General features: G+C 34.4%; 1 protein-coding gene across 3 annotated transcripts in view; it reads right to left on the reverse strand.

Annotated features, from left to right (window-relative positions):
- The window catches only part of MYOT (myotilin), a 206,454-nt gene that overhangs the window by 45,382 nt on the left and 136,590 nt on the right, over window positions 1-24,482 (reverse strand). For all 3 annotated transcript variants that reach the window (XM_053717252.1, XM_053717253.1, XM_053717254.1), the window contains 4 exons: window positions 19,189-19,232; window positions 11,191-11,323; window positions 9,846-10,053; window positions 4,321-4,486 (listed from right to left, as the gene is read on the reverse strand). In XM_053717252.1, the coding sequence (XP_053573227.1) occupies window positions 4,321-4,486; window positions 9,846-10,053; window positions 11,191-11,323; window positions 19,189-19,232 (551 nt within the window). The remainder of the gene's footprint in view (window positions 1-4,320; window positions 4,487-9,845; window positions 10,054-11,190; window positions 11,324-19,188; window positions 19,233-24,482) is intronic.

The following is a 24,482-nucleotide window of genomic DNA, read 5'->3' on the forward strand; positions in this document are numbered from 1 at the left end:
GACATGCCAATGTTTATTAAGTATTTTTTTAATTTCTTGGTAATTGTTATTGTATTGCGTAATAAATAGAACATTTTTGTTATCTGGTGTCAAATTCTGTTGATTCACGGATTTGTTAGTTTGTATAATAGTAGATCTATCAAGGTTTTTAGTGCGAGTGAGGGCTCTATCCAATAGATTGGAGGGGTAACCTTTCTCTATAAATCTTTTATACAATATTTGACTTGTTCATTAAAAGTGTCTAAATCAGTGCAATTTCTCCTTATTCTCCTAAATTGACTAAAGGGTATATTGTGTATCCAGCTTCTGTGGTGGTTGCTATTATACTCTAAAAAGCTGTTACTGTCCACGTGTTTGAAATATGTTTTGGAAGTAATAGTTCTATATATCCCAAAGCTAAGTATTAGGTCCAAAAATTCAATGTTTTGTGATTGTATATTTGCCGTAAATTTAATACCCATATCATTAGAATTGAGGTGGAAGACAAAGTGATCTGCTGATGCCCTATCACCCTCCCAAATAAAAATAAGATCGTCAATGCAGCGGCCATACAGGACCAGGTTCGCCCCAAAATCCGTGTTGAGTATGTATCTCTCTTCAAAATAACCCATAAACAGGTTCGCGAAACCTGGTCCCCATGGCCATACCCTTGACTTGTAATTAATAGCGATCTAAATAAATAAAATAATTGTGATGTAATATAAATAGTATGCTTTCCAAAGTGATGTCAGATATAGGTCTTCACACTTATTTATTTACTATCCATATTCACATTGAACACATCATCACTTTCATATAATTCTTAGGGATCATACACCACACTTGTCATTTAATCACATATTTACACATATACTGTTTTTATATTAAACACTATCATACCATATTTACAATTACTGATCAGATTGATAAGGTTGTTAGATATAGGTCATTATACATTCGTACCCTTCATTCATATTTACATAGGATACTCATATATTACTGATCAGATTGATAAGGTTGTTAGATATAGGTCATTATACACTTGTACCCTTCATTCATATTTACATAGGATACTTATATTATTTCAACACACATCCCAAGCATGTATTTTAGCTGGGTAACATTATCTGTACATTATATTCTTATATCACCTTTCTTCGTTAAAATAGTGAGCTCAACGCTAATAGTTGGATATTAGCATACATCGGCATTAAGAAGATCCATATCATAATCTAATCTCAATGTCTAGAGACGTTTTCACAGAGTTTTATAAGTATATTATTGTCCCTCACATTTACATTTTTACACCCGTTAAAATATGACATACATTTAATTTATGCATTTCCCCAATTTCAGCGCTAACGTTCATTAGGATATATGAACTAAGCTATTTTTTTGAGGCATATCATACCATTACGATAGATCCCACACATATATATTCAATTATGGAACAATTCCAAACTATTGATATAAATACCTAATTATCCTTTTAAATTTTAAGTTTACGATTTTCTTACAATAGAGATGATAACTTGCCACTATAGGAAAACAAGTATTAGTGTTACTACCACTTGGATATCCTTAGCACGTTATTACTATTTTACATCATTTTATGTACAAACTCTTTTATACACATTAACATATATTCACCACTCACTATCTAGAGGTGTTTACTCATTTGTTAGGTTCATATTACTTGGTTACCATATCATTTTTGAGTACATTTCAATCATAAGCTGTTACATACTCATACACATTTTACCAACATATACACACTCATCTTAAATGATCGTATATTACATACATATTTTGTATGACGATTTCATTCATAGTATATATACAGAAAAATGTAATATAATGTTTTTTTATCATTTCCCCGTATTTTATAGTGTTTAGTTAGGTTCACTATTTCTTTATCTTGTTTTTTATTTTTCGCCTTTTATAATTGTGGAAAATAATTTTACTGAGATGATACAAACTGTCAGATGCAACACATCAGCTACTGATACTAGATCATACAGATACATATTTTCTAGTTTAACTAGCAGTGCCTGATTATACTTGTGGCTAGTTTTTCTCTGACTTCTAATTTAAAAATGCAAAGGTGTTTTGTTTTAAATGTTGCAAAGGAATCTCTTCGATAATATTTGTTTTTAAGGACTGTTTGTGTTTTATATTATATTTTATTCTATTCAATGTGTATATCTTTTGACCTGCGCAGATAGCATAGTCTAAGGTGGTGCTTTTCTATAGCTGAATATGTTTCTCTTAAAAACCATTATTTGCACCTTTTTTTCTACAATTGAAACAGCCTTTAACAATTGACACACCTTAATGTTTCACATACGGGTATCTGCAGACCTACTTTGTTACCTGGATTTTAATTGGTATCTTTTTCCTCTGGCAACCTCCGTTTTTAATTGTTCAAGTGTATTTAATCATGATAATTGTAATGCATTTTATTCACTTTTGTAAACTTGCCTGATGAAACGACTTGTTGTAGTCGAGAAACGCGTTGCAATCCAATAAAGCGTTTGTCTATATTATACCTCCTGGAAGTTGTCGGATTTATTTGCAGCTGCTGCTGACTTTTCTACATTTACACCGAATTGATGACAAGCCGGCTCCTACAGTGGTCCGTGTTACAGTTTACTAGCCGCTGTTAAAAGCTAGACCGCAAGCTAGCACTGGTCATAGTACAGTGTATCTCAGTTCGGTAAGCATATTTTACAGTTCTCCCTATTTCTGTGTATAGGATATATTACACTATGAGGCCCCCTCTTTTTGTTTCAACTTTCTAATTTACTTGTATCATCAAATTTGCTTTGTTCTCTTGTTATTATTCAGTTGAAAGCTAAACCTTGGTAGGTAGATATGATAATTTCTAAGCCCTTGAAGGCCGCCTCTCAGCTGAATGCATTTGACAGTTTTTCACAGCTAGAGGGTGTTAGTTCACGTGTTTCATATAGATAACACTGTGCTCACGCACGTGAAGTTATTTAAGTCAGCACTAATTGCCTGAAATGCAAGTCTGTCAAACGATCTGAGATAAGGAGGCAGTCAGCAGAAGCTTAGATACAAGGTAATTACAGAGGTAAAAACTATATTTCTATTACAGTGTTCATTATAGAAAACTGGGGAATGGTAAATAAAGGGGTTATCTATCTTTTTAAACAATAAAAATTTTGTTGTTTACTATCCCTAAGTATTGCTGCTAAACTTGAGAGACTATGAGGTGCTAGTACTAAAACTGAAGACCATACCAATAAAGCACTTCACAGGCTACTCACTGGTGGGTGGGTGGCATAAGGAGATTAATTTACATATTTTAAAAATGTTTTTCGTGGATCAAAAATTAATACATTTCTAGAATGTCAAAACCACTTCTGTTTGATTTGATATACTCTGAAATGTATAATATGTTTTAGTTCCTTAATTTCATACCAGTGTCAAAGTTTAGATAGAACAGTGCCAAATTTTTATTTTCAGAAAGCACTTAAAGGGACAGTAAAGTCAAAACTAAACTTCCATGATTTAGATAGGACATGCAATTTTAAACAACTTTCCAATTTACTTTTATCATCAAATTTGCTTTGTTCCATTGGTGATATTTTTGAAAAGCTAAACCTAGCTAGGCTCAAACTGATTTCTAAACAGTTGAAAACCGCCTCCTAGCTCAGAGCATTTTGAAAGTTTTTCACAGTTAGACTGTGCTAGTTCACATGTGTCATATAGATAACATTGTGCTCACTCCCGTGAAGTTATTTAGGAGTCTTCACTGATTGACTACACTGCATGTCTGTCAAAGGCACTTAGATAAGGAAGCTGTCTGCAAAGACTTAGATACAAGGTAATCACAGAGGTAAAAAGTATATTAATATAACTGTGTTGGTTATGCAAAAACGGGGAATGGGTAATAAAGGGATTATCTATCTTTTTAAATAAGAAAAATGTTGGTGTAGACTGTCCCTTTAATGCTGACCTCTTAACTGCCCCAATAATTAGCAACTTTATAACGTAATTTAAGTAGATTATTTCCATTTCTCTTCTGAATGTGGGAGTTGGAATTTTGGATTTCTGTACATTTGCATATTTTTAGAGGTGCCGTCCCTGTATGTTTATGGGAATAAGTGAATCCCATTACCAAGAATGTCTGATACATTGCCATAAGTATTAGAATTGAGATTGAAAGACGTGTATAAGGCCTACGTGTAACAAAATGTATATCCAAAACATTTACTTTTTTTGTAAATCAAATATTCAGATATAAATGGCAGCTTTACAGACGGTTACATTTTCTTTTGTAATGTTATTTAATAAAGTTCAGTATTTATAACATACCGTATTCTGTCTGTATTGTACTGAAGCATGTCGTTATTCTTTTTTAGTAGGATTTGCGGTGCTGGAGCTGCAGACACCTGACATTCTATTTTTATATCCTCTCCTTCAACTGCTCTTGTTGCTGCTGGCTTCTGTGTGAAACATGGAGGCCTTCTGCACTCTTGTGCTATAATATATAATACAGTGCTTAATTAGTTAACATAGACCATGATTTGCCGTATAGAACCAATACAATATAACAGTATTCCAGATCTTTTACAGATGCTTATTTAGAAATGTTATTTTTCTTTCATAAAATGATGAGAGTCCACAAGACACTACTCCTGGGATTCAACTCCTGGCCACTAGAAGTAGGCAAATATTCCCAAAACGACTTAATCCCGCCCACATATCTTGTATGAAAGCTTTATCTTTTTGCCTTCCAGGAGGAAGGTGGATAATTGAGGTGCTCAAGATTCTTTATTGAGAGGGGACCTCAGACCAAATTGAGGCCTTTTCTCCTCTCAGATAGCTGCTACTAAAAGACAGAGGGGAGATGGGAGTATGGGGCAGTTATAAAATCACTCCCAGTGAAGGAGTTAGTCACAAGCCTGCCACAGGTGTCATGGGGATCAGTCCCTTAGCCTCCTCCTGTTGGGTCATCAATATACTCCTTATGTAGATCCTCTGCTTTGATGTACACAGCACTGGATGGGCTCTCTAGTAGATGCAGTTGTTCTGCAGCTGGTAAGCACAGTGGAGTGGGTGCATCTTCAGGTATATATTGTATAATAGATTATAGCCAGGGGATTATTTACTTTAAATACACTACAGCATTTTCTCTAGACTTAATACATTTTAATCTAGCAGTACTGTAGAAATACATTTGAGGGAATTAGAGATTCTCTCAGAACTTTTTTATTGTATACTCAAACACCTCAGATCCATTTTCTGTAGGTGAAGTACTTTCTGATGATCAGAAGTCTGTTGCTTATCAGGATACAGAATCCTCTTATGTTCAAGTTTGAACATCTTCACTCTCTACTAAAGGAGGTTTTATTTACGTTAGAGGTACAAGACTCTAAGTCTTCTGAGGAAAAAGCAGTCAAACAATTGGATCTGATTATTAAACCTTTTGTTAAAGCTCCAGAGGTGTTTCTTGTTCCAGAGGTGATTACTGAGTTAAATACAAAAGATTGGTCTAAGTGTAAAAGAGAATGTTTTCCCTTATCGCCTTCTAGTATAGAACTTTGGGAAACCACACCTAAGGTGGATGGTGCAATTTCTCTACTATTCCTTGAGATGATAGCACATCTTTTAAAGCCCATATGGACAGACAATTAGAGTCTTTTCACAGAAGAGTTTGTTTTCCCTACAAGTGGGTTACAGGTTTAAACCAGCTATCAGTATTGCTTGTGTTGCAGCGGCTGGTACTCTTTAGTGTGACAATCTTTCTGATCAGATCTCAGAAGATTCTATAGATGAAGATTTTCAAAACTGTATAAAACTTCTTAAGTCAACAAATGCCTTTATATATGTTGCTACGTTTGACATAATTAGATTTAATGACAAAAAATATGGCTGACATGGTTTCTAAGTCTAGACTTTTATCTCTTCCTTTTCAGTGACACATTTTGTTTTTGCCTGGTCTAAACACCATCATTTCTACTGTGATTGGAGGTAAAGGAGCTTTTCTCCCTCAGGATAAGAAGTCTAAGGAAGGAAAATAGCTATAGGTCACTTTTGTTCCTTTTCTCAATCTAGGAACCAAAGGTCCTCCCCTTCTTCAAAAAAAACAGGATTCTACCAGATCCTCTTGGATGTCCAACCCCAATTGGAACAAGGCAAAACCGTCAAAAATCCTTTTTCCTTTACAAAGTCAGCATGAAGAGGTGGCCCTTTTCCAGATTAATTTCTGGTAGGGGCAGATTGCTCAATTTTTGGAAGTCCTGGTCTCAATCTGTTCAATATCCTTAGGTTCAAAATATAGTTTCTCACGGAAACATAAGGGGTTTTCAGATTAAGGCTTTCCAGACAAAGGATTCTAATCCATGTTCCAATGGACCCTGTACAGATGCAAGCCTTTTTTTATCAATGTGTTCAGAATCTAGAACTCATGGAAATTATATTTCCAGTTCCTATGTTAGAACAAGCCAGGGTTTTTATTCCACCCTGTTTGTTTCCTTAAAAAGGGAACGTTCAGACCTATTCTGCATTTTCAAACTTTAAACAAGTTTCTCAGGGTTCCTACCTTCAAAATAGAAACAATTCAGACTATTCTACCACTTGTTCAGCTAGGACAATATATGTCTACAATAAACTTGAAGGATGCTTACCTCCCTATGACTTTCCAACCTTCTTCAATTCCTGAGATATTGCTTTCCAGAACAAATATTTTCAGTTTGTTGCTCTATCATTTAGTCTGGCTAATGCTCCCATCATTTTTAAAAAGGCTCTGGGAACTCTCCTGTCTGTAATAAGAGCTCTAGGTATTTTGGGGAAATCCATAACTGGAATATATCTGGTATAAGCTCAATCTTTACCTTTAGTAGGATCTCTTACCAACAGTATTTTGTTGTTTCTTTGCAATCAAGTTCAGAGAATAAATAATTGTAAGAGTTCTCTTTGTACTCTGACCAGAGTTCCTAGGAGTCATTGTAGTCTAAATTCTAATGACACATTATTTCATGGATCAAAGGAGATCATAGGTACAGTCAACATGTGCAAGACTTTCAACCACATGTAGCCATTTGTTTGGAGGTGTTAGGTTTGATAACTGCAGCATTAGATGCTATTCTCTAGTTTTTAAAGATGGAAAAGATAAAAGTCTATCTGCTAGCTCTTTAAAAGGTCAGATTCAGATTTCAGCAATTTGTGTTATTTCACAAACAAATGCTAAACTTTCTGACTTTCAGAGCTTTGGTCAGGATAAGACTAGTGGTTAAGCCAATTTCTTCCTCCTTTGAACCTTAATTTGGTTCTTAGAGTTTTTCATGTATCTCTTTTTGAGACTATGCATTGTTCTGATTTACAGCTTCTATCTTAAAAGGTATTGTTTCTTTTTGCAATAATATCTACCAGAAGAGTTTCTGAATTGTCTGCTCTTTTTTGTGCGCCTCCTTATCTGTTTTTTTCTTTAGGGTAAGGCTGTTTTAAGAACTAAATTTGTTTTTTGTTTTTTTACCAAAGGTGGTTCTTCTGATATCATCGATCAGGAGATAGTAGTTACTTCTCTTTGTCCTAATCCATGAAATTCTAAAGAAAGGCTACTACGTAATTTAGATGTAGCAAGAGCATTAAAGTTCTACATACAAGCTACTAAGGATTTCAGACAATTCTCTAATTTGTTTACTCTTTTCTTAGGTCCATGCAAAGGCCAAAAGCCGTTATTTTTTTGCTTATTGCTTAATTCACAGGGCTTACATGGAAGCAGGAAAGGTTTCTTCCAAGACGCATTACAGCCCATTCTGCTAGATCAGTTTCCTCTTTCTAGGCTTTCAAAAATGAGGTTTCTATTGAACAAATTGGCAAGGCAGCAACATGATCATCCTTACATAGCTTTACTAAATTTAACCACCTTGATGTTTTTTTTTGCTTCTTCTGAAGCGACTTGAAACTTGTGCTTTTTATCTCAACTAAGTACTAACAGTACTATCAGGAGCATTCACATATAAATAATGAGGTCAATCTGTCTCTGTGTAGGAACTTGGGGAGGCCGAGCAGGGAGTGTATCAAGAACAATTAAAATAACAAATTAGGAGACATTGCAGCTAATAAACATTACTAGGACCCTTTTACCCCAGTATAAGACTGTTTATGGTAACTTGCATTTAAGTAATAGAAATAAAGGGGGAGAATCCAGGACTCCATTTGCCTCTTGTTGCCCTGACTAAATATGCAAGGGAAATAAACAAGGGAAATGTAACATATCCTTTCTTTTTGTCTCTATGTGCTATTTGTGTGTGTTTGAGATATTAACCACTACTGTTTAAAAAATTAATACAATATCCTTGCTTAGTTCTCACAATAAGGTTTAAAATGATTTTTTTCCCAGAATTTCCCACAAGCTTTAAAATGTTGCCTTTGAACAGCTCTGAAACAGCGCCGGATTATAAATTTGGGAATAAATTAATCTGTCATCCTTAAATATTTTTATGTTTGTTTTTTGTCATTTTATCACAATCCTCCCTGAGATGCTTTGTGGTAACCCCTTGTAAAAGGGATAAAAATAGGGATGTGCATTTGGCTCATTCAGCAGCTAAAGAAAGAGGAAGATGGCGGCTGCTAGCAGCATTCGCCTCTTTTTGAGCTGGATTTCTTTCTAGTGAAGATTTGCACAGATATTAATGTGTTGCACTTTCACAAGAAGAAATCTGGCTTCAAAAATAGCTGAGTGCCTCTGGCAGTTTCCATCTTACCTATTTGTTAGTTGCCAAATGACTCAAATGCACATCCTTAGTTAAAAACATAGTTAAAACAGCCACAGAGAACTGCTGGTCCTGTGTAGAAATTGCTCCTGATCCAATCAGCAACATTTAGAGAACTGCTGGTCTTGTGTGGAGACTGCTTCTGATCCAATCAGCAATGCTAGTCACTCGGCCCAGCTATACAACTAGCTTGGGACCAGCAGTTCTCTGCAGCTCCTGAGTGTTTCTTTAACTATGTGTTTAAACTCTTTGTGGGAATTAGACACATAGCATTGTAGTTTCACTAATGATACAATTGAATGCTCTAAATAATTAAAGCATGTCATTTTTTTTACTATGAATGGTCCTTTAAAGCTCCCAATTTAGCACTGTTGATGAGGTTTGGCTGGGACACCCAGTGGAAGGGGATGGGGAAACAAAAATAGCAGACACTCCCCCCTCCCCTGCATATGGAAAGGCAGGAGTCTGTAAACACATGTATACATCTGATACTTTAGGGCTTGGTTAGGAGTCTGAAAATCAGCACAATGTTATTAAAAAGTAAGGAAAACTATACATTTGTACAAAGACGCTCCCAAATGGGCTAAATAAATGGATCATCTACAAAACATTTATGCAAAGGAAAATCTAGTGTACAATGTCCGTTTAAGCAATGTCTTGTAAAAATATGTCCCAAAGCAAAAAAAAAGTCACCGAAATACACAGTTTAACTGAATAAATGTGCCAGTTTATCATAAACAGCTTTGATGTGCAAAAGCTTACTTTTTAACAAGACTCCCTTTAATGCCCCTTTAAATTTGCCTACATTTTGTTCCCATAAATGCCTCTATATGTTTGCCTCAGTCATTCCAGAAACACCCTATTTTACCATTTGCATCCTAATAAAATGATGCAGTTTGCAAGTGGTTTGTAGGACACCTTAATGAGAGACTGATTTGTAAACAATGAACAATATGGCTTTCCTAACAAGTACATTTTGTTCAACGCAGATTCATTTAACAGTTTTTCTTTTAAAAATGCAATGAATTACCCAGGATCTAATCACTGGTGCATTTGCCAGAGCCGAAGTATCCACTTCAAATATTATTACAGATATTAAACTGATCAATGGTTTCTTACCAAGCACATCAAGCTGTAATGTAAAAGCCGCTTCTCCAGCACGATTAGATGCTATGCATTTATACAATCCAGCATCATAAGCCTGAACCACTTCAAATATGAATGAATGAACACCTTTCTCTGATATTATCATTTTATGCAAATCATCAGCTTGAACTGGTCTTCCGTTTAAAAACCACATCACATCTGGAGTTGGCAAACCAGTCACCTACGAAGAAATAAATAGCCCTTAATATCTTTAAACAGTTGCACTATAATCTAGTAAATGAATCAACAAGTGTAGACCACTGATATAATTAGCTATTAGGAATTTAGATGTGATGTAATTTCTGAGAAATGTTAAATGTATGTAGAATTATATATCTAAGCCATTTGCATTGGCAGATTCCTTTTTGTGTGAGAAACTGTCCAATCGGAGAAACATTTTTAAGGAAATGCTTCTGATATTTGAGTTTTTTTCTTACGCTAAATAAAATAATCAAGTTTATGTTATAACATTGATGGGTTGAAGAACCCACTGTACAATAGTACTTTAATGTGACCTGATGAGTGTTTATTATATATAATGCAGTTGTAGGCAGATCAGATTGCGTTTAGCTCTCAGCGCAAATCAGGGATATGCATTCAGAGTATTCGGGTGAAAAATGGGAAATTAAACCCAAAATTTTTCAAAAAATTATTCAGATAGCACGTGCAATTTTAAACAAATTTGTAATTTACTTCTATTATCAAATTTTCTTCATTCTCTTGGTATCTTTTGTTGGCAAGCAGGGGCATAAGTTCAGGAGAGTGCACGTGTCTCTGGAGCCCTATATAGCAGTAGTTTAGCAAGAATGTTACAATTTGCAAGCACACTAGATGGCAGCACTATTTCCTGCCATCTAGTGCACCAGAAACCTACCTAGGTATCTCTTCAACCATGGGAATTAAGCAAATTTGATAATAGAGGTAAATTGAATTTTTTTTTTTTTAATGCTCTGTGTAAATAAGAAAATGTTTGTTTTTCATATCTCTATTAACATCAGACCATCTTGATACTACTATAGATTCTCTCTATTGCAGGATTGTCTCTATGGAATAATCTAGAATAATTTAACAAAGTTGTAGTGGAAGAGGTAAAACGTGCAATAGCTACATAAAGTGTAGCTATGGAATACTTTGCTTTTTGTTGCTAGACAACTACATTTTCATAGCAGTGCACACTATTCAGAGATGTTTTATCTATGAACTTAATAAATGATACATAAATACTGAAATGTCGCCATTGGTAACAATTGTTTTCTATTCATACAACGTCCTTTCCAAACTATTTCTTACATAATAATATAAAAAATGGTATAATTACTTTAAAGTCTATCCTGCAGAATCGACCTTCCTCCACAACTAAATTCTCAGGTACTTGTAAAAACCGTGGTGGGAAAAACTTTTCTTGTATTGATCTGTTCTCTACCTCTTCTCCACATGACGAGGTTCGGCTCCTGTACAATAAGGAAGAAAATGTAATAAATTCAATGCACAATATATTATTATTGATAGGGATGGTAGGCAGATGTGTAGGAATGTTATTTCTGGACACAATTATGCTTTAATTCCCTCTCATAGTATTGACACATAGTATTACACACTAGTAGAGCTGGGATCATTATAATGTACCCCAATCTACCCAAGTACATCTAATCTGGATACGGGTATGACTGTTCCTGCTGGCTGGAGGCGGGCCATACTGGACAATCCAGTTTAACTAGCACTGTTAGGAGTTACATGGAATACGACCTAGTGCTTCTACTCTATGGATACGGCTGTGATTGTTCCTGCTGATGGGAGTCTCAATGGATGACTTAGATTATCCGGTCCGCTTTACTAGCACTGTTGAGTGCTTCACGGAATGTGAGTGGTTTCTTGCTCTCCTTTACATATGCATATGCTATGAAACGGGTAACAATATGATGCACCTTATTTCATTTACTTTTTAGGATATCTTTTGATGAAAGGCCTGACATCCCATGAAGAGCTTCCTGAGTCCCTTGTGACGTGAGAATTGTTGTTTACATTAGACTGATATATGAAAATTGGTCAATAATTGTTTTGTTTATCTCTACTTGGCACCCCTGTAACTGCCGTATACCGGCATTTTTTTATGTGCACAATAAAATTTGTATTTTGAAAAATCTTATAAAACCAATAATTTAACCATTCACACAAAAATATGCAGGAAAATTTGTTTTGTTAAGGTGCATCAAAAATCGTAACAAAATTCTTCACCAAAAATCGTATTTTATCGGAAATGTCAAATTTGTGTGTAAATTACATAGGAATAAATCGTATTAAATATGCACAGCGTCAATCGTTGTTTAAGTACATAGGATGTGCAAAAATCAGTTAGAAATTCATACTTTTAAGTACAAAATACAAAGCGTAATTGTTGGGTTTTTTTCCGTAAAATGGGCTGAACATGGGCATTCCATGGACGTATATGACATTGTCTCTCTAATCCAAGCGTAATTCTGTAAAGATTTTCTGACTTATCCTCTGAAGGTGAAGTGTTTTCAGATGGAGTTTCTCTAATCAAGAATCTGAATCATCCTCTTTTTTTTTTTGTTAAATGTTATTCATCTTAGGAGTTCAGGATACTACTGTTTCTGAGGATAAGTCTGTTAAGCAATTGGATCTGAATTTCAAACCCTCTGGTAAGTCATCAGAGGTTTTCCAGTTTCTGATGCTATATCTGAAATAATTTATAAAGAGTAGTCTAAGTCTGGTATCCCCTTTAATCCTGCTCTAAAATATTAGTAGATGTTCCCTTTAACATAGGTTTCTTCTGTCTCATGTTCCAAAGAATCATGTGAAGACAAGAGCCTTTTTTTTTAGTAATTGATCAGGAATCTATGGGAGTAATAGTCCCAGTTGCAAAGTTGGAACAGGGCAGGGGTTTTATTCCAACCTCTTCATTTTGAAGGACGCTTATCTTCATATTCCTATTCACAGGGATCTTTATTAATTTCTAAGATTTGCATTCCTGGACATGCATTTTCAGTTTGTTGTTCTTCCGTTTGGTCTTCCTGGACAGATGAAAGTCTTTTGGGTTGGGGTGCAGTGTGGGGGTCCCAGAGAGCACAGGGATTTTGGCCACCTCAGGAGGAGAGGTTACCAATATATGTTCTACAATTTTGATGATTCTTCAGAATTGGCCTCTACTGAAAAAAATAAACTTACCTGCTTTTCCAGTCAGAGAATGTCACAGCAGTGGCCCACATCAATCATCAACGGGGAACTCGCAGTATCCTGGTGATGAGGGAAGTGTCCCAAATTCTATCTTGGGCAGAGAACAATTTTGGTACAATCTCTACAGTAAATATTCTAGGAGTGAGCAGTTAGGAAGCAGATTTTTTCAGTTGCCAATCTCTTCACCAGTGGAGTAGTCTCTTCATCTGGAAGTTTTCAGTCAGATTGTGAGTCTGTGGGATCTTCCAGGATAGATCTGATGGCTTCTTGGTTAAACAAAAAGCTTCCCAGATACTTTGATGTCAAGAATCCTCAGTCGGAGTTTGTGGATGCTCTAGTAGCTCCTTGGTTGTTTTGTCTGGCTTAAATTATTCCTCCTCTTGTTCTGTTACCAAGATTGATAGCCAGGATCAAGAAGGAGTTATTATCAGCAGTGTTCCCTCTAACGCCAGATTTTGTGAGTAGCCCAGCAGTGAACCAGTTAATTAGTGATCCACACCGTGCATTTACCAAAGACTACATAATGCAGACAGCAAGGTATGGTTATCTTATTAGCTGTTTCACTACTGGACCGCTCACAAAATCTGGCCTTAAAGGGAACACTGATCATCATTAATTCTGATTGCTTCAGCTTGGCAGTGCATGACTTGGTTTGCGTATCTGGTATAGATGTCCAGTTGTCCTCAATGGCCTCTTCCACTGCACCACAACCTTCTGTCTCAACTTTTTTATATAAATAATATCAATATTCAAGATTTGAGGACACATTATGAAACAGTTTCCAGCATTTAAAAATGTATTCAGATTGCATCTGATCAGATTTAATCAGGATCTCAAATCATCAAACGTTAAGGCTTAGAGATTGAATGCTTTTAAGACAGAGAGGTTTTTCTGATTCTGTCATTGCCCATAAACCTGGGACAAGGATGATTTATCACAAGGTTTGGAAGGCCTTTATTTCTTGGTGTGTGGAATATGGTTTTAGTTGGCACTCTTTTAGAATTCCTAGAATTTTTCCATTTCTTCAGGATGGTTTGGATAAGGGTTTATATGCCAGTTCTTTAATAGGCCAAATGTCAGCTCTTTCAGTCTTGTTTCACAGGAAGATTGCTAAACTTCCTGATATTCAGAGTATTGTTTAGGCTTTAATCCAGATTTAGCCAGTGATTAAGCCAATTTCTCATCCATGGAACCTTTGTTTGGTTTTAAGAGTTTTGCAGGCTCATCCTATTGAACCTATGCATTATTTGGATATTCAGCTTTTCTGTTTCTTTTGGCCATGTATTCTGCTAAAATAGTTTAAACGTTGTTGACTCTTTTCTGTGAGCCTCCTTATCTTGTTTTTCATCAGGAATAGACAGTTTTGAGAACTAAAGTGGTTTCTTCTGATAATATTAACCATGATCTTATTGTTCCTTCTTTTTGTCCTAATCCAAAGAAAGGCTTCTCCATAATTTAGATGTTGTTAGAGCTTTAAAATTCTATTTTCAGGCTACTAAGGATTTTACGCAATCCTCTAGTTTGCCTATTTTTCCCATTCCAGGAAGGGTCAGAAGGCTACAACCACTTTGTTAGTCTCCAGGTTGAAGCTTTTCATACATAAGGCATACTTGGAAGTGGGACAGTCTCCTTTTAAATGTATTACTGCCCATTCTACCACGAGGCATCTGTTGATCAAATTTGCAATGCAGCTACTTGGACTTCCTTACATATCTTTACTAAATTCTACCATTTTGATATTTAAGTGCTTTAAAGGCTCATTAGCAAATAATGTCCCTTGATTATAGATTACTATAAAATAAAAATACTCATAAATGCCTACATAACTTCTAAGGTTACCAAAATATGGACAAGATTGCAAGTGGTGTGCTATTTAGCGCCCTGGCTCAAGCATAAATTCGCTTGAAGTAACTATTTTGCACACGCAGGGTAGGTCACATATTATAAGCTGAAAGTAAAAATTTTGCATCCGAGTAAAACCCGATGTGTGGCAGCACATGATAATGGGTAGTATACATTTGAAACACTCAGTGTGGCAAACTCTACACAGCGCTAACACAGTGACAGCAGATGAAGATGTGATTTAAGTGAATTCTGAAGCTCATATTAGATAAGTTTCTGGGGGCGATACAACCATGTTCTCATTACTGTTAATACATCAGTATAACTACTATGGGATACTGCCTAGTAATAATGTACAGCCTCACAGTCATCACACAAAGACCTGGCAAAAAATATGATGTCCAACATAACGTTAATGTTTGACGTTATTATTTAATTGCCCTTTGATAAAAACCATAACTGCCAAAATATTGCAGGGTCAGTCATTTATGTGGCCTTTATAATAGAAGGGTTCATTTTATACCATGAGAGACAAAGTAAATGATCACTTTAAAACTATGCAAACACACTCTGCTATTTAATTTTTATAGTTGTGTCAATTGTTTAATGACAGTTGCTGTTTAAAGTGTACTATAACATTGTTTTTCCTTTAATGTTTCCAATGACTTGTAATACCAGCTGCAGAGTATAAAATGCAAGAGAAACTGCTTCATTATGTTTATTTAATTTGTTGGACTGATGGGCTTAGCTGTGTTTATATGTGTATACAGTATGCCAAGTCATCTGAATACATCTTTAAATGCTGGAAACTATTTCATAATGTGTCCTCAAATCTTGAATATTGATATTATTTTTTTAAAAAGATTTAAAGTGCTACTCAGATATCAGGCTGTGTAAAACAAATTTTGCTCAAAGCAGTAGCAGGTCCACACAGCTAAAACATTTTCGAGGGAACATTTCTATAGATATATAGGTATAGATATATATTTTACATTGACATTATCAGATATATTTAGAAATATATATTTTATTAAAAAAAAAAGATTAAATATTATTATAGATATTGTAACAAATTCAAACTAATCCACAGAATATTTTTTACAGTATCTATAATACTTTTTAGTAATAATTATTAATATTTTTAATATATTTTATGTAATATTTCCATCACGTGCCTTTATATAACTAATTTTTCATGTGCGCTAACCAGACACCGCCTTAGACCTAAAACATGACACCCAAAGCAGGTTATGTATATTTTACATTCTAATGTTCTTCACATAGAAAGCATTTTTTTTATTATTATTATTATTATTATTATTATTATAATATATATCTATACCTACATATCTTTAGGAATAGATATATAGGTATATATAGAGATATGTATTTACAATAAAAATAACATTGTCCTGTATGTGAAGAACATTGAAATATTAAATATTTACAGTAAATACAGTCAAAACACATTATTAAATATTATTATGGAATTATATATATATATATATATATATATATATATATATATATATATATATAAAAAATAGCCCTTTGCAGTCAAATATATGGCCATATACCTTTTAAAAAAAAGATTAATATTTATGTAAATAATTTTTAACATATAGGGCTATATTACGAGTGGAGCACTATCTTAACGTACGCCTGTGAGGATACTTTGAGCAGGTTTTTCTCTAAGATTCCTGGTAGCGAAAGGGTCAACCATAGATTGTACTTAATAATTTTAGTTACAACACACTCTAGACACATTTAACAAAATATGAAATATTTGGTAAAGCAGTTTAGTGTAGATTAAATGTTACCTTTCTAAATTAAATGTAATTATTTTATTAATCAACTTTTCGTACAAGTCCCTATAGTCTGGTAAAAACTCTTGAGATTACTTCCAGTGTATTTTGTAACAGAATATAATAGCAACGCTTGAATCCCCAAACAGAAAAAAATGACAGCTGCAGGAAAAACGTTTCAAAGGCTCTTTGGAATGAAGTATTCATGTGTTGTGTTGGAGAATGAGGACATCGTTTGGAACAGCTGCAATATTAGCAAATGACCTTAGATGTAAGCTAAAAAAATTACCTAAGATTTCCCGATGAAGGCAATCCAGAAAAAAATCCATTATATGCTGATACCTTGGGTACAACACAAACATTTATCTTAGTATTAAAGGGACAGTCAAGTCCAAAAAAACCTTTCATGATTTAAATAGGGCATGTAATTTTAAACAACTTCCCAATTTACTTTTATCACAAATTGTTCTTTGTTCTCTTGGTATTCTTAGTTGAAAGCTAAACCTAGGAGGTTCATATGCTAATTTCTTAGACCTTGAAGACTGCCTCTAATCTGAATGCATTTTGACCACTAGAGGGCATTAGTCCATGTGTTTCATATAGATAACATTGAGCTCATGCACGTGAAGTGACCTAGGAGTGAGCACTAATTGAGTGAGCACTAATTGGCTAAAATGCAAATCTGTCAAGAGAAATAAAATAAGGGGGCAGTCAGCAGAAGCTTAGATACAAGGTAATTACAGAGGTAAAACATGTATTATTATAACTGTGTTGGTTATGCAAAACTGGGGAATGGGTAATAAAGGGATTATCTTTATTTTTAAACAACAAACATTCTGGTGTTGACTGTCCCTTTAAGATTCAATCTTCTATGTATGACTAAAGAAAACGTTCACTCAAGATGAGAAGATTTACCAAATAAATGTTATGTTTTACTAAATTAAATGTAGGCAACATTATTTACTTTGAGTCCCAAACGTAGCTATGAATAGCTACTTGGACATAGTTATGTTAGTTACAATAACTTTCAAATACCTGTGTTATATTTTATTTTGGATAAATTGTATGTTACATGTTCTTAGTGGATATACTGACCTCAGTATTAATAAATTATCACATGGCCATTATTAGTACAACAGTGGGCTGTATGCAATAACTGCATCTTCAGCTTTTCCAGTTCTTATGTTATTCTATGCTGAATGACATTCTTCTTTTTTAGTTTCATGCACAGTCCACTTATGGGAGATCCTCAAAGATTAAAATAAAATCAAAGAACTGTCTAGTAATTCACTGATCTATCTCACATTTAGTGAATCCAGTTAATTGAATAACATAGGCAATGAGGTATTTTTGCTCACAAGGGAATTCTTAAATTCTTCTGAAATCTTAAGTCTCTAATAAGATGATAAATCCAAGGAGCATCGTCTATCTCTTCTTTAATGTATAACAAAGTGTTATGCACAATCTTTTTTGTCCTCTCACACATCAAAACCATGCAGACTCATTAAATGAAAGAATTATTACAGGATATGTGGCCATTGCACGCAAACATAGGAACAAAAAATGGTTGTACAGAGTATTACTATTAATAGTTAAAAACAACTTTAATAATCAGAACATCTTAAAAAAATAGTCACAGGTTGGTGTTCCCTATGTTTTAGACATTCTGTGTTAAACCGAGAGCTTAAAATGACAGTAAAGTCAAAATAACACTTTCATGATTCAGAAAAAGCATGTAATTTTAAGTTTACTTCTATTTGTATCTTTTGTAAAAAGCATATTACGGTATGCTCAGGAGCAGCAATGTACAACTGTGAACTAACTACTGATTGACGGCTACTTGTCATTGGTTCACCTGATGTGTTCAGCTAGCTCTCAGTAGTGCACTGCTGATCATTTAAATCAAGGTTTCCAAGAGAAAGAAGTAAATTAGATAACATAAGTATATGTATACATTGTATAAAATTGTATGTTCTATCTTTATGTTATATGATTATGATTACATTAAATGTTTAAGTTACCTTTTCTCCCATTATAAAATAGAATTATTTAATTATCTTATCAAGAACTTAATGTTAGTTAATTGTTGTTGTGCAAAGTGTTAGAATGGAGGTTCTTACTTCTGGTAGGTGAGTCATAAAGAGGAGTCTGGTTGGGGGTTATATTTCCAGTAGGTTAAAGATTTTGACAAGAGCATTATAGTTCAGGTCTTCTGTAGGGAACTTGTAGTTCCAACGGGTGATAGGATATTGGTTGTTTCGAGGAGGTCATTGGGTGGGTTTATTCAGTGGTTTATATAATTAGCTGGTGCCATCATAGATTAGCTGCACTATTTAGCTCTTCATTTACCGCATAAGTAATGAATATTTTTAATACGAACTTAAACTGTTATTTATTAATTTTTTTTTATTAAAATGATACTTTCAAAATCTATTTGTATGAGAGCAATCTCTAAATAATACGTAGTTTGTTACCTTGTTTGTAACTGGTGGTTCTGACTTCTGTTTTCTGAGAGTTGCTGTGAAAAAAAATATGAAATTGAAATTACTTTTCACATACTAATGTCTTCTACCACTACTTAAATTGAAGTAATGAACCTGTGCTCTCTCAAAGGAAAAATAGTCTGACACAAACAATGTTGTCAAATGTCCTCAACGTTGCTATCCTCTATACAATAGCTGCAATAGCTGCAGTATTACAATTACTGTATTTCTAAAATGTTATTGGATAATATATTATTCTCACTGACCATTAGGGTTGCCACCTTTAGTTCAAGCCAAACCCGAACACTCTTCTGCCGCGCACAGCACAGCAAATATAAGACACATTTAGTTAAGTATAAACATATCTATCTTTATATCACACCTTATTCAAACTTTGTTTATTTCTTGTGACAGCAAAGTGTGTGAGATACAGAGATTCTGTAAGGCTGGATAGGCGGACCTGGCCAAATCTCAGTGGTGACATTTGTAGTTACTCCCCTGTATGTTATTCCACTCACCAGTTATCACTAACAGAAAATATCACTAACAGAATTATTTATATATTATAATACATCACAATAATACTCAAATTTGCAGTCATACCAGTACTCCTGCGTTCACCTCTTTAAAGTTGCCAAGATAATATTTACAACCCATGGTACCTTGATACTATTTTTATAGGCTATGTTAGGATCTAAACAAGCATTGTGTAGAATGCAGCAAAATGCAGACAATTCGGTTTTAGGTATTTTACAGCTGCAGCAAGCAAAACAATAATAATAATAATAATGTACCTTTCACAATAAATGTTAATATGGAAAATCTCTGTAAAATAAAGGGAACACAAACTCACTGTATTTATCTGCAGAGATATTCCAGTGCTGAAATTTTCATTTCAGCAGCCATATAAACTTCATAATGTACAAATGTTTTCAAGTCAAGAAACGGTAACCCTAATAAATAATTTCAGTAGAAGCTTCACTCATGCAACCAAATCAAAAGTCTAGTCAGTGATCACACTGAACATCATTTGTACTTTTTGTCATTAACATAAGCTAAAAGGAAATAGTTTACATGTTAACATCACTGAAGTATAAAATAATACTTTATAAGCTTTTGTAGGATCTAAGCAACCACTGTGTAGAATGCATCAAATTCAGGATATTTGCAGAATTTTGAGCTATTTTATAGCAAAAGTAAGTAAAAACACTGTACTTTTTGAGAATAAATGTTAAAATTGGGAAATTATTGTAGACAAGTAAAAATAAAGGGGAAGGGCTGACCATATTTATCTACAGATATATTCCAATGGTGAAATGTTATATCAGCAGCTATATCTATTTCATAATACAAAAATAATAGATTCTGGTTAAGAAACCCTAATAAATAAATTCAATCAATTCAATAACAAAAGTTTAAACCATAGTGTACACATAAATAATAGTTATTGAGCTACATCATGTTTCAATGTTGATGTTTTATTTTCAGCAGCCAAATCAATTACTTGATTGTGTTCTAATAATATTTAGCGGCCCAGAGTAAACTGCCAGTAAATTCAGTACTTACAGGTAGGGATGCCACCTCCTCAGCCATGATTTCCTGGACACTCATGAGTTACACATGCTGCAGGGTACGCAGGAAGGAAAACGTATTATGTTTATGGACAGCACTATTCATATTCCATCCTGCACTCCCTGCAGCATGTGTAACTTATAAGTGTTCAGGAAAACATGGCTGAGGTGTCAACCCTACTTACAGGAAGTGCAGAGTACAATATCTGTCTACTGAAAGCTCACGGCCTTCCCCCAACAAGTTGTCCTGTCAGTCAGACCTACACCGTAGATTAGTAATTACACAGTATGCTATTCTGACACTTTACAAGGCTTCCTGCGCTGTGGGAGGGGCCAACTGCATGGCTTACATGGCATAAGCTAGTTCCCATACAGATACATTTCCTGGAACAGTGGGTCTGTTCACTGGTTGGGAACTAGCTGATATTTTTACATATTAGAGTCAGCACTGCTAACTCCAATATGTAGAGATACTCAGCAGTGGAATGTGGGCATCTCCTTATTCCGAACATTTGCAAGTGAGTCCGGGTCTGAGTGAGCAGGAAACCCTGACACAAAGTTTGAAACCCTGACTGTCCGGGTCAATCCCGGTCTAGACGGCTGGCAACCATACTGATAATAGTATTTAATATGCAGTCATGATCCTACAATTTGACTTAACTAGTGTAAGCAATTGAAAAGCATGACAATGCATTCTGTTAAAAATGCTATTACCTATAAAATATTAAAGCAACTATTATAAAAAAATAGAGATGAAACACTTTCAAAACTGTTCTACCTACAGTGCATTTGCTCAGAGATGAAAAAATACATAAATGCAATAGAATTGCATAATAAACAAATGCACAGTAAAAGCTAATGCAGTAAACCTTACTTCAAAAGGGGCAGTCAAGTCCAAAAAAAACTTTCATGATTTAAATAGAGAATGTAATTTTAAACAACTTTCCAATTTACTTTTATAACAAATTTTGCTTTGTTCTCTTGGTATTCTTAGTTAAAGCTAAACCTAGGAGGTTTATATGCTAATTTCTTAGACCTTGAAGACTGCCTAAAATCTGAATGCATTTTGACCACTAGAGGGCATTAGTTCATATGTTTCATATAGATAACATTGACCTCATGCACGTGAAGTTACCCTGGAGATAGCACCGATTGGCTAAAATGCAAGTCTGTCAAAAGAACTGAAAAAAGGGGGCAGTTTGCAGAGGCATAGATGCAAGGTAATCACAGAGGTAAAAAGTGTATTTCTATAACATTGTTAGTTATGCAAAACTGGTGAATGGGTAATAAAGGGATTATCTTTCTTTTTAAACAACAAAAATTCTGGTGTTGACTGTCCCTTTAAATTTCAAATGAGCAGTAGATTTATTTTCTTACAAATTTCATAGGTTTGTTTAATTTCCCTGTCCCCTGTATCATGTGACAAGCATCAGCCAATCACACAGTCATATAGTGTAAAATGCTTAGTAGGAGCTGGTTCCTCAGAAAGTGTGTGCTATCATGGATGATGTCCTATATTTGCTCCTAAATATGCACACAAATTGAACATTATAGTTTCACAAAAACAGGAAATGATGCATAAGGAATATATCTTCTATTTTTTAATCTACTGAGAAAATAATGTTTTATTATTTGTATGCAATTAAAACAAAGTGTGTTGGGTGAGTAACCAAGCATTTTGCAATGACAAAATATCAGGCATAATCAATGATCATAATCAGCACATTTTGTTGCATTTTTGGAGGTATATTATACTATTAAAAGTGAATGAATAAAATAAATATATAACATATTGGAATAAAGCAGATGGACTCAGATAGGCCCAATGTAAAAACATTTCAGTCTTCGTGTATTCGTTTTAAAAATATGCTATAGCTTCAAATAAATTACCTTCAATGGGACTTTTGACTTTTGGTTTAATTAGGTTCATACAAGGAAAATCAGCTGTGTAAGTTTTAAGTTTGTATAATATTCTTTTCAATATTTTAGCGGCAATGGATGGAGTTAAAAGATAATCTGTACGTGGCAAATGCAATATCAGATTATTATATTTTTTGGTGCTTACTGACCATACAGTTTAAATAACAGAACTTGTACAGAATGTACAGCCTAACGAAATGAGACTGATAACTGAAAGTCCATTAACCAAACCAGACAAAATGCTTTAATCCTCATAGCGCCTAATAAAATATGAACTTTACTCACTAACACCTAGATTACAAGTTTTGCGTTCGGGTTTTAACGCTGAAAAAAATGGCCATTTCAGCGTAAAAACCGGAACGCAGCTATTACGAGTCTTGTCGGCATAGCTGTACCGCAAGCATTTTAGCCTTTAACGCAACGTCAGTCCCGCACTCAAAAAAATGACGTTTTTGCGTGGGATTTCCATACTGCTGCCATTACAAGTTTTGTGGTGAGGCTAAAAAGCTTACTTTACAGCCTATACTGACACGATCCGTTCCACAATCTGCCACTCCCGACATCGCCGCCACTAATAAAATTTATTAACCCCTATTTCCCCGCTCCCCGACATTGTCACCACTATAATAAAGTTTAAGTTCAAAAAGATAGCAAAAGCACTACTTAGGTAAAGTGGGGATGCTCCGTCAGGTTTTTTATGTAGATAATATACCTTATGAACTAGAGTGATTGTGCAAAAAAACAACTTGCAGAACTAGTCTAAATCACAAAGAGGATTAGGACTCATAGATTGCACTTTTATAGCACTTCTAATACCCCTAAAGTGTTGGACATCAAACTGAACGAACCAATAGGTTGGGTTCTAGAATTAAAACATAACTTTTATTAGTACAAATTTTTTTTTTTTTTTATAAAATCAAAGTGTAAGTGTGTGTGATTTAAAAACACATAGAAACTTGAATTTGCATTAGTATTATTCACAAGTAGCGTTGACATAACTGAAAAGAGTGTAATTCAATTTACAAATATGTCTTAAAATAAGACAGTATTCATTCACTCTTCTATTGAGGCTTACAATCAGCTCTGACTTTCTATAAATATTGGTATGAAACACATATCCACATGTGCTGTCATTGTAAAAGCACTGTAATCCTGTAATTACCGTTACTATTATAAGTCTTTACAGGGATATTGTGATCCCTTTGCCCTTGTGTATATAGGCCACTGAATAAATTCTAAATCCACAGCAAGTGATACACACATAAACTTGCTGTGGGAGATAATGACGTATGATTACTTCATTCCCTGATGGGACTTATAAATATTGGATTTAACATGAATATTTGTATACTGAAGTATATGTATTATTATAACACAGGATCCATCAGTGTAAAGATGATCTCAATTTTTTAAGTAGCTATATTATGTTTTTGCAAATAGGGCACCATTTGCCACCGTGTGATGTAATGCTGAAAGTGCTGCCCCTTTAAATCTAGTAGTATACTGTTGCACAACAATCTATAATAGTAGGACAATTTATTCAGCTTAGATTTTGTACAGTATTTGCGTGGTACGCACAAATAACATGTGCTGCTACTATTTAGAGCATTATGGGTTCTTTCTTAGAATTACTATCAAGAGTCTTTACTCAGGTATTGTACACCCTGTGCAAAGCTGGTTTATAGATGACTGACTGAATTATAACTCTTCAGTTGCGGTATAAACAAAGAGTAAATATATTGTGAAGCACAGTTGCTTTATTCACTCATAAAGTATGTGATAGTTCAAATTAAG

The sequence above is a fragment of the Bombina bombina genome, chromosome 6 (assembly GCF_027579735.1).
Source record: "Bombina bombina isolate aBomBom1 chromosome 6, aBomBom1.pri, whole genome shotgun sequence".
Classification (NCBI taxonomy): Eukaryota; Metazoa; Chordata; class Amphibia; order Anura; family Bombinatoridae; genus Bombina; species Bombina bombina.